The 15,369-nt window shown below is 53.3% G+C and overlaps 1 protein-coding gene across 1 annotated transcript; it reads left to right on the top strand.

Annotated features, from left to right (window-relative positions):
• The first annotated feature begins 4,482 nt into the window (after nt 1-4,482).
• Nucleotides 4,483-13,783, top strand: CFAP20 (cilia and flagella associated protein 20). Its single transcript, XM_051629625.1, has 6 exons — nt 4,483-4,731; nt 10,380-10,459; nt 11,512-11,623; nt 11,868-12,056; nt 12,610-12,720; nt 13,595-13,783. The coding sequence occupies exons 1-6, from the start codon at nt 4,648-4,650 to the stop codon at nt 13,598-13,600; spliced, it is 582 nt and encodes a 193-aa protein (XP_051485585.1). The 5' UTR covers nt 4,483-4,647; the 3' UTR covers nt 13,601-13,783.
• Nucleotides 13,784-15,369: the final 1,586 nt, after the last annotated feature.

Here is a 15,369-nt window from a genome sequence, read left to right as displayed (position 1 = left end):
TTAGGCATGGCTCTGTCTGCACCACAGGAGCTTCGATCTCTTCCTCAGGCTGAGATTCTCCTCCTCCTCCCCAAGACCATCACTGCAAAGCCCTGAGCTTGCAGCTCCTGCCTGGAGGGCCTCTTTGTGGCAGGAGTTCCCCCATAGACATGGTGCTTCACCAGCAGCTGCCAGGCGAGCCTGGCTGCAATGCTGCTGTCTCAGCTGTGCTCTGATCTTAGATATTACCAGACCACTTGAAACTCTGATCTAAAAACATCCAGCTGGATTCTGTACAACTACAACACCATCATTTCTCTTCCATTGTCCCATTCCTTCCCTGCCCATGTGTTTTTCCCCTGTGCTGAAGCTGCCCAGGCTAAGGGTGCCTCTGAGACAAGGCTCTGGACTGGGAAGAGACCCATGGCCAGGTCCCAGGGAGGTGCTGGGGCAGGGTGAGCCGTGGGCTCCTGCCAGCACAGAACCACATCGCCACTCTCACTCAGCCTTGAGCCAAAGTGGAAATGCAGGAGTGAGTCCTCGTATGAAGGCTGTGGGTGGTACAGGTGAAAATTTGGCACCACTGTCACGGTGTGTTACACCTGGAGGTGTGTCCATGTGGGGCCAGATGTGAGCACATACCTCAGGTAAGTTGAAGCTGCTGATGTGGTCAGGCAGAGCTTGGTCCATTGACAAGGCACAATGTAATGATGGCCCTGTTGTACCCAGGACTGTGCTGATCTCTGCCACCTAAATTCAGCAAGACTTTTTTTTGCCTGGTGTAGATCTGGTCAGAGGTGAGAGCCTGTTCCTGCAGGGAAGAGCCTCTGGCAGAGTCCACCTGAGGTCCACGTGTGCTGGGCAGAAGCAGCTCTGTGAGCACATGGAGAACTGAGTTCCCAGTGGCACATTCAAGTGCTGTTGCCACCTCATCCCTCTCCCAAGACACTTGGGTCTAGGACTTGATAATCTCAGAGGTCTTTTTCAGCCTTGGCAATTCTGTGATTCTGTCTTGCCCCCTGGCCCCACCTGTTGCCTGCTGCAGCCCAGGTCCTCTCCAAATCAATGGCTTGTCTCTAAAGGATGCTCTCACAGACTCTTTTTTTGACTGTTGCTTGTCAGAAATAAACTCTCCTTAGGCCTGTTTTTTGTCTCCATTTTGTCCAGAGTCAGAAGGGGTTTGTTCATTCTCACCCCATGTTCCATTGCATGGTGGTCCCACAAAGGCAGTGTGTCCTGCTTCCTGACTTCCTCTGCTGAAGGGCTCCAGCACACTTGGCACTGCCTCCTTCTGCACTCACTGATGTTTACACCCCTGGTGTCTTCTGATCCCATGCTCAGCAGCAGCCTAGCTTCCTCCTCCTCTTCCTCCTCCTGCACCGCTCAGAGTTCAGCCAGCACGAGGTGAAAAGCGTTTCTTTGAGTTCCCTCAGCACCCAAAACCACTTTTGCACTTTGTCTCCCCTTGCATCTGATGGCTGTGGGTCTCCTGCCCAACTCTTTTCTTGGGCAGGAGACCATCTCATCCACTGCCCTTCATCCAGTCCTGCTCCTATAGGAATGTCCAGGTATCTGGAGTCATCTGGACAAATCCCAAACTCTCGCACTCCTTGCAGAAGTCATTGCTCTGACCTCACTTTTGCCAAGCAGGGAAGGCTTTCAGTTCACAAAGGTATTGAGTGAATCCAGTTCTGTTTTTACCGGTCCAAGCATCATCCTTCCAGCTGCCTCACTGGGCCATGCAGCCAGTCCCAGGCCTCTGTTCCCCAGAGAGGGATTAACCCAAGAGGGCAATGGTCCAGGTTAGGATTTCCCAGGCTGTGAACCTGGACTCTGCTCCAAGGCAAGCACAGGCTTGGTAACATGGGGGAGGGCAAATACATTTTGCTCTAGTAACTGCACCCAGTAATGTGAAACTTCAGAGGAGCAACATTTGAGGAGCTTCCCGAAGATCTCGTTCCTCCAGAGGCACTGGATTGCTGGGAATGCTTTAGGGTTGGTTATTTCTGGAGCAGGCAACCTCTGCTCACTTCTTGGACCTGCTTATTCTCTTAGGATGGGCCTTTCCTCTGCCTGCTCCCCAAAATCCAGTCCTGCTACACCCTGGGAAATAGAAGTGGGGGTGATATGACATTCCAACATTTTCCCAGCGATCTTTGGGGTGGAAAACATCGCTGTGTGAGTCTCACTGAGATACATCTCTCAGAGGCCTCTTTCTGAATGCCACCTATTAACCTGTGCTAACATCTCCGAAGGCTTCCCCATTTCTGCCCTCTCCTTTAGCTCCCAAGTGCCTGGAAAAGGAGAAGAGGCAACGAGTGTTATTTTTTGTTACAATTCTTTGAAAAACTGGGACAATGTGAAGCCATAACTTCTATTCCTATACATCAGTTGCAGCAAAACACAGTGTGAGCGAGCAAGCTGTCCAGGAATGGCAGATGGGTATTTGTCCCACTTGGCTCTTACCACCTGATGAAAGGAACAAGTTATTTAATCACAGCACATTAAATGCACTCAAACCTGGTGACTAAATATAGAATCCCACACTGGTTTGGGTTGGAAGGCACCTTAAAGATCATCTAGTTCCAACCCCCCTGCATGGGCAGGGACACCTCCCACCAGCCCAGGCTGCTCCAAGCCCCATCCAACCTGCCCTTCAACACTTCCAGGGATGGGGCAGCCACAGCTTCCCTGGGCAACCTGGGCCAGGGTCTCACCACCCCCAATAGTGAAAAATTTCTTCCAAATATCTACTCTATATCTCACCTCTTACAGTTTTAAGCCATTCCTCCTTGTTCTCTTGCTACAAGCCTTTGTCCCAAGCCCCTCCCCAGCTTTCCTGGAGCCCCTTCAGGCACTGGAAGGTGCTCTAAGGTCTCACTGGAGCCTTCTCTTCTCCAGGCTGAACACCCCAACTCTCTCACCCTGTCTCCATTGCAGAGCTGATCCAGGCCTTGGATCATCTTCATGACCCTCCTATGGAGTCTGCTCCAAGTGCTCCATGTCCTTCTTATGTTGGGAGCTCCAACATAAGATGAAGCAGTTGTTGCTTGAAAAGCTGCCTGAGAATTCCACTGTGACAGCAAGGATGAACAGCAAGCATGACACAGGACTGGGACAACCTCCCATACCAGCCGATGTGCAGAAGGCTCCTCTGGGAAGCACAATTTGCAGATGTCCCAGTGGTTTCTCACCTAACAACGTCCTTGTCAGTGCCACATTGACGTGCAGCACAAACCAACCTGGCTGGCAGCAGAGGGCTGGGAAATGGCTTGGTGGAGGACGGGTCATGCCCACTGCCACTGTGTGACCAAAACTCTCCCATCAAAGGGGTTTGCCTTTCCCTTGGCCACAGGAAAGGGCCTGGCCGTGTCTTGATGGGCCTGAGTCAAGAAATGGCTTGGAAGCTGCTTTTGGGTACTCACACTTCAGGGTAGTGATGCCCAAACTGCAGGTCCACAGGCCCAGGTCTAAGTGAGGAGCAGTCACCACTCATCTTTTAATGTTCAGCAGGACCTCCAGCAGACAGGCAGACCTGCTGGTGTGCACCAGCTGCTCCCAGCAGGACCGGGATGGTGGAATGGATGTCCCTGTTGTGGCCAGCAAAGTTCAGGGCTGTGGGGCAAGGCTGGGGGAAATAGAAGCAGCAAAGGGGGCAAGCACCGACCAGACACTCCAGTCCTGTAGAACCAGCACAGGGAGAATCCTGGGACAGAGCTGGGAAACGTGCTGAGAGCCCAGCGTGCAGCCAGGGACAAGAAACCAGTGTGTCCCCTCGTGTGGTGGCTGTGACCTGCAGTGGGGTAACTGGGACATTTAAAAATGTTCACAAGTCCTGGGTGCTGGGTGGATGCAGCACAGCCCTGTCCCGGTCCTGTCCCGGCCCTGTCCCGGCTCTGTCCCGGCCCTGTCCCGGCTCTGTCCCGGCCGTGTCCCGGTCCTGTCCCGGCTCTGTCCCGGCCCTGTCCCGGCTCTGTCCCGGCCCTGTCCCAGCTCTGTCCCGGCTCTGTCCCGGCCCTGTCCCGGCTCTGTCCCGGCTCTGTCCCGGCCCTGTCCCAGCTCTGTCCCGGCTCTGTCCCGGCCCTGTCCCGGCTCTGTCCCGGCCGTGTCCCGGTCCTGTCCCGGCTCTGTCCCGGCCCTGTCCCAGCTCTGTCCCGGCTCTGTCCCGGCCCTGTCCCGGCTCTGTCCCAGCTCTGTCCCGGCTCTGTCCCGGCCCTGTCCCGGCTCTGTCCCGGCCCTGTCCCGGCTCTGTCCCAGCTCTGTCCCGGCTCTGTCCCGGCCCTGTCCCGGCTCTGTCCCGGCTCTGTCCCGGCCCTGTCCCGGCTCTGTCCCGGCCCTGTCCCGGCTCTGTCCCGGCCGCAGCGGGCAGGACACGGGCCGGGCCGAGGGGCGGGCCCCGGGCACGCTCCGCCCGGCACGCGCCGCCCCGTTGCCATGGCAGCGCGCGCTGCCACAACATCCGCCTCTCAGCAGCGGCCGGAAGTAGCCCCGACGGCAGCCGGGAGGGAGGAGCGGGAGGTGGTTCCTTGGTGACCACGGAGCGGCGACCGGAAGGGGGGTCGGGCTGCTGGGGCCGCTGTCCCGGGTATCGCTGCGCTAAGAGGCCGCCCCGGCGGGAGAGCGGCGGCACGGCTCGGCTCGGCTCGGCTCGGCCGCCGCGGGCCCGGCATGTTCAAGAACACGTTCCAGAGCGGGTTCCTCTCAGTGCTGTACAGCATCGGCAGCAAACCCCTCCAGATCTGGGACAAGAAGGTGAGGTGGGCCGGGGGGGGCAGGGCCGGGGGAGCAGCGGAGCCGCTCGCATTATCCTCCCGGGGCCGCCGCCGTCCCGGCGTGGCGAGACGAGGGGGGGCCCACCGGGAAGCAGCGGGCGGGGCTCGGGCAGCCCCGGGGCCTCTCTGGGCAGGCGGCCGGTGTCCGGTCAGCGGGGCTCCCGGGAGCGGGTCTGCGCCGTGCCAGGAGACACAGCAGTGAAACAGGCTGCGAAGCACTTTAAAGGTCGGAAACAGCAGAAAACTGACCGACCGGTGGCTGGATGTCACTGGCATGGGGCCTCCTCCCGCATGTGAGCCATTAAACAGTCTGGCTAAATTATTTAAAGGTTGCCTGTGCGCAGCTTTTCGGGTGTACCAGGAGTCAAGGAATGTTTGTTTTCCCCTCCTGTCTTCTTCCAGCATAGTTCTGCTGAGGGTCCCCAGCCTTGTTCCAGATACCTGGTATCAGGGAGGCTGCGGGTGGTGGGACCTGCTGCCTCCCGCCTTCGCCAGCCGCCTGGGGCTGTGTTGCTGCCTGCAAGTCATTCTGCAAAACACTCAGAGAGCGGGCTCCCTTCTCTGAGGTTACCACGATGCTACCCGGTTAGGTGTGCTTGAACCTAACCTGACATTCCTGTGGTTTCAGCAGGATGAAGGCCTTCAGGGCAGCCAGCAGGCAGTATTTAACCTCAGGGGGCTCCTGGAGAGCATTTACAAGGGGAGGGACGGCACACAGGTGGTGCAGACCCATCCTGTTCCCCTTCAGTAGGGTATCCCTGCAGCTTTGCAAAGAGCTGGTTGGCTCTGTGCATGTGCCTCCCTCAGGGCTTTTGCACAAGTTCTTATGTCTTTAAAAAAGGATCAACATCTTATTGGGATGGTGTGAGGACAGAACGTGTTGAAGACCTTAGACAAAGGGATGTAGTGTCTCCAGACTGGATAAAGTCACCAGCAATCCAGGCTGACCCTGCTTGGAGCTGGATGTTGGACTGGAGACCGCCTGAAGCACCTTCCAATCTTAGTTGTCCTATGCAGGGTGATGCTGTTGGGATCACTCCACTGCTGGTGGGGTCACCAGCAGAAACTCTGCTCACATGGTGGCTGTGAGCAGGGGTCCATTTGGGTGCAATAATTGCTAGATTGGCCAGAAAAGGCTGAAGAAAAATTAGTACTGCTATCCCTGGCTGTGCAGGTTGTTTCTGCAATCTGCTGCAGGGCTGGCATGGGGGTGGGCCCCTTGGCACTGCCCGGCAGCTTCAGCCCTGTGTCCTTTTGAGCAGTGGGGCTGTGTGTGGGTGCTCCTCCTTGCTCAGAGGTCTGCCTGTCCTCAGAAAGAGCAGCCACTTGGGCAAGCCTCTTGTGAGGACCCCCCTGCTCACACAGGTGTGGCATGAAACCAGATTGGGTTTTCTGACCTCTTGCTTTTCCATTTAAAAGGTGTTGGGGTGATGGGTTTGTAAGGACTTCAGTGTAACTGACCCAACACCCTCGGTGTGTTTGCAGCAGCAGAAGGTGAAGGGCATCTTGCTGCCTTATAGCTGAGAAAGAGGATTCCTTCAGGTCTTCACTCCACATGGATGTTATCTCCCCTTCTCAGCCCCTTCAGAAAATCCCAATCGTGCTGCTAACTCGCACGTTGGGCTGTGCTTCCCCAGGGGCTGTGGGTAGCCTGTGGGCAGCAAACCTTGCCAAAGCCAATCTGGCCTGGCCACCAGCATCCTGCCCCAGGGGACTCTGGCAGGACTGAAGAGTCCAGGCCTTGGGAAGAATGCAGTAACTGTCCCACTGTCCTCACAGACAGAGTTTCCTCTTTCAGCCTTGTCCACAGAGAGCCAGTAACTGTTGGGCTATGCTCTCTTCTCCTGCCTCCCAGCAGTGTGTGTGCTGGTTTTGAGACCTGTTTGCAAGGTGGTTTCTGTTTGCCTCCCAGCCCATTGTGGTTCAGAGTCCTCTGTTTATTCCTGCAGCATCCTGCCACCATGGTCCCCCTCGCTGATGTGTGGAGACATGCTGACCAGTGTCCAGGGGAATCACTGATGCTTTTCTGCAGAGCAAAGGGGAACAGTTCGATGAAACTTGTCAAACCTATTGATCCTCTTGCTAATTTCTCCATGTTCCTTCTGCTGACATGTCAACACGGAGTATTGTTAGCAATTTCAAAAGCTGTTGGGAGGATGCAAGGTCAGGTGGTGTTCAATACCCCTCTGAAAATCAAGTGTGTGCCAGGGGGTCATCTCCTGCAGCCTTTCTCGGGCTCCTCAGTTCTCTTGCACAGCATCCTTGTCCTAGATCTGTCCATGCTGCTCACTGCTCCACCCCCAAACCTGTGTTCACCAGGTGCAACAGCAGTTCCTCCTGCTTTTGCCTCTTGTTTTCTCCCTCTCCCTTCTTGGAGTGGGGAGGAGGCAGAAGGGCCTGGTGCCTGTTGTGGATGCTCCACTGGCTTTGGGAAGCCCTGTCTGTGGTTCAGCTCTCGGTGGCTGACACAAGAACGTTGCCTGGGGCCAGGGCGGCCGGCAGCGCTGCGGGAGGGAGCCTCCAGAGGTCGGCCTTGGACCGCGGCGATTGCTCCTTCCTGCTCTTCCTCTGAGCTCTCTTACATCTGATTGGTGTTGCTAGCAGCAACACCAGCCTCAAGAAATACGTATGTTCAGACACAACTGTCTGTGAAGCTGCTGCTCCCTCCAAACCTTGCGAGACTGGAGGTTTGCACCTGAGAAAAAAGCTTTTTTCAGTTTGTCTTTATAGACAGCAGATAAATTCCCTGTTACCTGGATTCAGAGGATCATAGGCATTTGAAAAACTTCTATTGCCTAAGAGGGCTATTGTCCTTTTTTCCAGCTTCAAAAATCCACCTTCTTAGGCTTAAGGTGGCTAGAAAATATTGGCCAAGTCGAGGCCTGGAGTGTTTTGTTTAGATTTCTAAAGTTTTCTGAAAACTTCTCTTCCTGAGCTTCTGTGAGGTGTAGGGAAAAGCCCCTCAGGACTGGGAGCTCTTGCTGAGCAGCCGCTGGGAGCCCAGCAGGACCATCCCTCCCACCTTGTGCCTGGCTGGACTTTTTCAACTTTAGAGCCATGTTCTGGTGTGGATATTTAGATTGGAGAGTACGAAAAAAATGTAATTGGATATTGGTAAAAAATGTCTCTACTGAAAGATTTATCAAGCACAAGCTGCCCACGGAAGTGGTGGATGCACCATCTCTGGAGGCGTTCAAAAAACACATAGATGTGGCACTTCAGGCCAAGGTTTAGTTGGCATGGTGATGTTGCCTTGACAGTTGGACTTGATGATCTTAGAGGTCTTTTCCAATCTTAACGATCCTGTGATTGTAGGGGTACAAGTATGAGAGGTTGGGCCATAGGATCTTTAGGTGTCAAGGCAAGCCTGGACCACCGTGTTGGTGAGGCCTTGGAAGGGGTGCTGGGGGAAGGTGGTGCAGAGCTAGTGGCTCTACCTGATGGAGCTGGTGGTTGACTCTTGGTGTGTGCAAGCCCGTTGGGTCAGGACCCCCGGAGGTGGTGGGAGAAGGGAAGTGCTCCTCTGGCTGGGACCAAAACATGCCCTCCATCGAGGAGGGGTCCCTGAGGCAGGTGGGAAGTGAGCTTGGCCTTCGTGGGCCTCCAGATGCAGAGCGACCCACAGGGCCCAGCCAGGGTGTGTGTGGCCCCAGCACGTCCTGGGGGCAGCGCTCCAAGGCCCCGTGGGTGCTGAGCACTTGTGACACTGTTCAGGCTTATTCCACCCAAACCGCAAAGGTCCGTGGGCTTGTGATCCAGCAGGTGCTGGACGTCAGGCTCCAAATGTCTGTGTGTCTGTCCTGCCCGCACAGGATGGCATCATGTAGAAGGACACCCGTGCCACCCGGCACTGTTCCATGGTGCAGCTCACAAACACACTGAGCTAGGTGGGACTGGGAGGAAGGGTTCTGGTGCAGTCTGGTCCTGGTTTGTACTTATCTCCTCTCTTTTATGCTGTTTTTCATCCTGTTTCTGGCAATGCTGAGGAAGCGCTGCTTCTTTTCATTGTCCAGTAATCTGGGGAAGAAAAGCCTTCCCAGCCTAAGGAAGGGGACCAGGCTGCAGAGAGAAGCACTGCTGACTAATTGGCTTAAAGCACATGTAGCCGTTTTCTCTGCTACTGTCCTCTCCAGAGAAGCACAAACCTGAACCTTCTCTCTGTGGAGCTGTAAGCTACTCTTGGTGAAAGCTGTTCTACACGGTGTGGAGGCCGGTCTTGCTGTGTGCTGTTGTCCCCTGCTTAGGTAAGGTGCAGTCCACACACTATATCCTTGTGGCTTCCAAGATTTCATTTCCCATATGCTGGTCATACTGCACATGCAGAGGCACATGGTGCTCTGCTGGGCTGATGATTTTACAAAAACAAAAGGCAACTCATCCAGATCTCTTGTGGTTATTTTTTCCCTCAACAAACCTACAAATCCATGGGAGTTGCACTTGATGCAAAGGAGAGATGCAGTTTTCCTGTAAGGATCCCCTCTCCAAGCTTCATGTTGACTGGAAGAATCTATGTGGACTTGAAGCACAGTTCAGAGCAGCCTGGCAGGGCAAGCTGCACTCCAGTGCTTATTGGTAGCTATTGGGTGACCCAGGCTGAGATTTCTTCTTGAATCTGCTCTGGGCTGGGCTGCTCGCAGGGCTCATCACTTTCTTCCCACAAATGTATGCAGCATCACCCTCTGGAGAAATAAACTTTGAAGATGGATTGCTAAACCTGTAAATCATTTTGTAGCTCATGACTGGAACCATTCCATTAGAAGCTTAATGTATTCTACATATTAGCAGCAGGGATGGGTGCTAAAGAAATTAATTTGTGGGGCTGGAAGGAGCATTGCAGTTTTACTGATCTAGCACTGGGGAAGAGCAGAGGGCTTAATTAGCAAAAGTGCCTTTTAAATGGAGATAAATTTGATGGGAAGTGAGCTGCTTAATTAACAAAAAATAAGTCTTCAGACCCTGGGATTCAGCCATATTGCTTGTGGAGAAAAATGAAAGTTTGTTGGCTCCTGGCTCCAGCCCTGGCCTCCCTGAGCTCTCTGGGGGACTGCCTGCATCTAAGTAGCCAAATCACCCTGCCCCTCAGCAGAGCAGAAGGTGGCTCTGCACTGGTGTGTGCTGCAATTACCAAGAATTTTAACCAAACCCTCCTCTGGTCCTGCTCTCCCACAGAGGCAGCGTGTCATGCCCAACACTGGAGACGCCTTGGTGACTGGTGGCTGGCTAATTGCTCCCTTTGCTTGCCCCTGTATACTTATATTCATTTTTTCCCTCATCCCACTCTCATTTGATCTTGCTATTGCTCTGACACTTTTCTGTTTGTTTATTTGGGCCTCTGACATGAGGCTTGAGTCACTTGTGTTCACTCTAGTGCATTTTGATACACTCTAGTGTATTTGGAAGTCTTGCACTGGTTGTCCATGCAGTGTGCTGGGCTGTAAGCTCCAGCTGGAGTCCTCCCTCTCTGGGGCAGTGATCAAAGCCTTGGAAACAGCGACATCCAGGACAACAGGAGCCAAATGAACATACATGGGTTTTCCTGGGATCTTTTCCCCCCTCTCCAGGGAGCTGTGGGCTCCTCTTGTTTCCTCTCCAGTGACACCTGTGCTCTCTGCCCGGCTTTTCCTCCAGGTGCGCAATGGCCACATCAAGCGGATCACGGACAATGACATCCAGTCACTGGTGCTGGAGATTGAAGGAACTAATGTCAGGTAGGAGAAGATGCCTTCTGCCCTAGTGTGCCCTGGGGGCTTGACCATGGAGCAGAGTGAAAAACATCAGTGCCCAGCAGATGATTCTACCACCATCTCTTTGTCAATAAATTGAAGAATATGTTCTGGGGTCAGGTCACTGATACCCCTCTGAGGCACTGTACTGTGCCTTTCCCTGGTTGTGCTTGTAGAGCCTCTGTCATCCTCTGTGGGGCCAAAGGACAAAAAAATAAAAATCAAGTCCCATTATTTTTCCATCACTTAGGGAAAAAGCTGTATTTGATGCCAGGTCTGCAGTTGGTGCCATTCAGAAAGTAGCACTCTGTGTTCTGCATCTCCTGTTGCCTTAGGCCTACCCTGCTCTCCCCATGTGACAGCCTCTCCCGGCAGCCAGAAGATCAAAGGGAGATTTATGAGGGGAGTTGCTTATGGTCCTTCATGTAGCAACCTCGTCTCCATCGATTGGGATGAGAGATGCCAGCTCCACAAGCGGGTTCAGAGTCTCCAAGGCTTTTCCAGGGGTGATTCAGAGCAGGACGCTCCTTATAAGGGCAGTGGAGACTCCTCTCCTGCAGACAGGCTGAGCCAACACTTCTCTTCCTCCCAAGATGTGTTGATACAGAACTTGCCAGGCGTGACGTGTATTTCTAGGGCTCATGACCTCTGTTTTCCCAGCCATATAGAGCACACAGGGCCTCTGCTGTGCTCTGCAGGGCTCAACCTTTTCAGTCAAGGATAAGAGCAGGTTGTGTTAAGAAACAGTGCTGACATGGCCTTGAAAATGGGGAGGTGAAGCTGTCCAGGAAGGTGTTAAATGCCCTGGGTGAGGAAAGCAGGATTTCAAACAGGCCTTTTATCTCATTCTCCCTGCAGCTAACTGTGAAACTCTCCCTTCCATTACAGGAAGCCCCGGTTGTTGTTGAGATCTTAGGATCACAGCTGTCTTTTTCTGCCGGTCCTCCAAGGCTGCGTTAGGTCAAGGGAGAGACTTGGACTCGGGCTGTTTGCTTTGTGCCATGTGAGATCCTAAAGCATTTTTCTGTCCTTCTCAGTACCACGTACATCACATGCCCTGCTGACCCAAAGAAGACTCTGGGCATCAAACTACCTTTCCTAGTGATGATCATCAAGAACCTGAAGAAATACTTCACTTTTGAAGTTCAGGTGAGGAACAACCAGTTTTGCTTTCTTGGACATTGTGATGTTTCAGGTTTTCTGCTGTGGGGGCATCAGTCAGCTCAGGCACATCGTTGCTACTCCTGAAGATGGGTTTGTTTCCTGTGTTAAAAATACTCCTGCTGTGAAAGTGAGAGGTTGAGAGTAGGAAAGGCCTTTCTCAGAGACAGGTTGAGTCTGATTTTAGAGCAGCTGCTATCTCGGGGGTCCCTGACTGCCCTCCTTGCCCCAGGTGCTGGATGACAAGAACGTTCGCCGGCGTTTCCGTGCGAGTAACTACCAGAGCACGACGCGGGTGAAGCCCTTCATCTGCACCATGCCCATGCGCCTGGACGACGGCTGGAACCAGATCCAGTTCAACCTGTCAGACTTCACCCGCCGGGCATACGGGACAAATTACATCGAGACCCTGAGAGTTCAGGTGAGGAGCAGGTGTATCCTGCCCCAGAAGGCACTAGTTTGCAGTCTTCTGCTGGCTGGGATGGCCCTGCTGCAGCTCCGTGTGGAGTTGGGTGGGCAGTCACCTGAGAAATGTCTGCTTTCTCATACCCCTGAGGGGGCTGGAGCAGCTCCTTCACTGCCAGTTGATAGTGGAGGCAGCATGGACTGGACAATCTTAATTCCTGACCTCAGGGTGGCCCTGAAGAGTGTTAAAACTCCAGCAAGCTAAGGCTGAGAGTGTTCCAGCAAATGCTGGTAGCAGTGAAGAACCAGAGGTGGGTTCACAGCAAAGAACCCTCTAAACAATTGAGGTAGATCTCAATTTGCATAGATGCCAGAGTGTGGCCAAATCTCCTGAGCCAGCTTGCATTGCTGGAGAGAGCATCTAACACAAAGCAGAGGGCATGGGCCAACATTTCTGCTCTGATGCCCTGTCAGACTAGGAGAGAGACAGTGAGGTCTCTTCTCCAGCTGCTGAGCTAAGGAATCCAGGTTGCTGCATAACAGCAAAACTGTTTTGTTTTGACTCTCAGATCCACGCCAACTGTCGCATCCGACGGGTCTATTTCTCTGATCGGCTCTACTCAGAGGATGAGCTCCCAGCCGAGTTCAAGCTGTATTTGCCTGTCCAGAACAAGGCCAAGGTGAGCTGGCTGTGGGCAAGGAGGGGCAAGCAGCTGCTGGGCCAGGCTGGCATTCCACCTCTCCTCTCACTGCCTTCACAATCCAGAGTTTCTTCTGGTTAGGCCATCAGCCAGGGAGCCCCCTGCTGCTGCCGGTGTGAGCAGGCTGTCAGGGTGCCTAGCTGATTTGCTTTCTTGCCAAAACACACAGAAGTTGTCATTCCCATCTAGGATCAGGGTGAGCTGTGCATTTGCTCCCCACATCCTTCCTGTTGGTGTTGAAGGCAGTGTAGCAGCCTCCTGGCATCTCTGGGGCTTTCACCCATGACTCAGCACAGCGGCTCTGCTGTTCTGACCTAGCTGCAGCTCCACGTATGTCTTCCAGGAAAGATACTGTTTGTGTCCCCTGAGCCCAAATTTACTCCCCTCTGATCTCCTCCCTGCCCAGTGATCTCCTTGCTGCCTACCTGCCCAGTGGTGCTGGGAGGTGGTTGGGTATAGGCAAGGCTGTGGCTGCCTAGCAGAAGGAGATGCCAAGCTCTGCTCTCACAGTGATGGGAGCAGAGTCCCTGGCATATTGGCAGTAGTCTAGAGGCTTGTGAGGAAGCAACTCCTTTTCCAGGGCCAGCCTATCCCAGTGCAGGTGCTTCTTTTAGCAGAGAACATTCCTGTGCAAAATTTTGAGGAGCTGACAGAGGATTTTGGGTGCAGATCTCAGTGAAGGGTAGAAAGCAGTGTTAACAGTAGGTGACACCTCTGGGGTTCCATCACTGCCCTCTGGGCTGTAGCAGCCTTTGGGGGGGTTCAGGAGAGTGCTTGGGGCCCTACCAGTATAGTTTGTCTTGGTGCTGCCTAGTGTAATATGTGTTTCCTTTTTTCTCCCTGCTCTGTCCAGCAATAATTCCACATTGGGAAGAGGTGGAAGAAGAGGGGATTCAGCAGAAGTTACGGGGTTAAGTGTACACTCTTGAAGATACTAATTTTATTTTTTTCTTTCCCTGTTTTCCATCTCTTATTTTATATATGATCTAAATATGGATGTAATACTCACTCTTGGAAAGTTATTAAACATTTGATTCTATAACTCTGCTCCTGGTTTCTTCCTCTTTTGGTGAGTCCTTTAAGTTGTATGTGTTAGTGCTTCAGAAAGGGCTGAGAAATTTCTAAATGTTAGGATTTGCCTCTCAATTGGACTTTGGCAGCCTTGCTGTTGAAGGGATAGCACAGATGTGAACAACAGTGATCTGGAGAGGGGAGATATAGTAAGGTTTCCATAGAGGAGAAAACAGGATCTGTTTCTAGTCCGTGAGGTTTGTGACACTCTACCTATGGCAAGAACTCAGGCTGTTCACCTTTAGTGCATGAAAGTGGCTTTTTCATTCCCTTCTTCCTTGAAGCTGTTTTTCCAGCAGTGACAAATGGGTCTTACCTGTCTATTAGGGCACAACTCCTGTGTAGTTAAACGACTCGTCCCAGCACTCATTCCACCATTCAACCAAGCCTTTAGCAGCTACTTATAGCAAGAGGCACACAATAGTCTTCCAGCTGCCAAGTTGTCCCTTTCCCCAGGGATCAAAGCGGAGGTTTAGCAAAGCAGTATAACAGGAGCAGAAGTCTTTTCCTGTGCTGGAGCTGCCCTTCCCTCCCTTTGTTGTGGAGGGGCTGCCACAGACCTGTGCCCTTAAGGGAGAGTCTGGGAGCAGCTGATGCCTCTCTGGGGCCAAGCTCCTACAGCCAAACTGGTGGGCAGGTACCTAAGGCAGGTGCTCGGTTCTGATCCTTCCCTGGGCTGGACAGTGAATTGGGAAGACTTTATTTATTGTCCCATGAAACAAAGCTGGTTTCTCCCAGAAGGAGGGGAGCCTGTTTGGGGACATCTGCCCAAAGTTTGGGTTTAATCCTGACCACTGGCGCTCTGCTTGGTTTAAGGTTTTCATGTGTCTGTGCACCCTTACAGGCAGCAGCTTCCCACTTTACCCCTGTGACCAGCTCTCAGGACACCAGTATAGCTGCCATATTTGCACATTTAAAGCTGGTGAGCTTTGATCTGGAGGTGTTCACCCCATGCTGCCACGTAGTGCTGGACTGCACTTGTGGAACTCTTTCTGGAGAAGACCTTTCCAGTTTGTGTAGCATGGTAGTTCCAAGGAGCAAAGCTAAGAAAGCCCACTTGGGAAGGCACCATCCATCTTGTTTTGACATCTGTCAAGGCTTGGCTGGACTTGAGATCTGTTAAGTGGACTCAGTACTGTGTGACAAGGAGCAGCCTTCATGAAGTCCATGGCAAGGCTTTGCTGTCATGTTTGCAAAGCTTGCCAGGGCTGGAGGATCCACCAGCCCCCGGCTGCGTAAAGCCTGCAGCCGTTCCCACAAGCTCATGTGCATGTGTTTTTTTGTGGCAGTTGGTGGCCAAGCACTCACCAGGAGCCTGGCCCTGGCAGGGCTCTGGCTGGAGTCATCCCTTGTCCTGGGGGAGCCAGGCTGGATCCAAGTGAGTGACCTTAATGCATTAAGAGAGACTGGGCCCCCCAGAGCCCCAAGCTGGCTGCCTCTGCAGAGAGATTAGATGGGCCCGCCTGCCAGTTCCTGCCTAGCCTCTAGGAGCTGTGCCAGCAGATTTGCTGGAATAAACGCTCAGCTTCAAATCCTTACATCCATGTGGACCCTCTG

Source organism: Apus apus, chromosome 11, assembly GCF_020740795.1.
Source record: "Apus apus isolate bApuApu2 chromosome 11, bApuApu2.pri.cur, whole genome shotgun sequence".
Taxonomy (NCBI): Eukaryota; Metazoa; Chordata; class Aves; order Apodiformes; family Apodidae; genus Apus; species Apus apus.
Note: the sequence above shows the minus strand (reverse complement) of the source record. Positions and strands in the feature narration are given on the sequence as shown.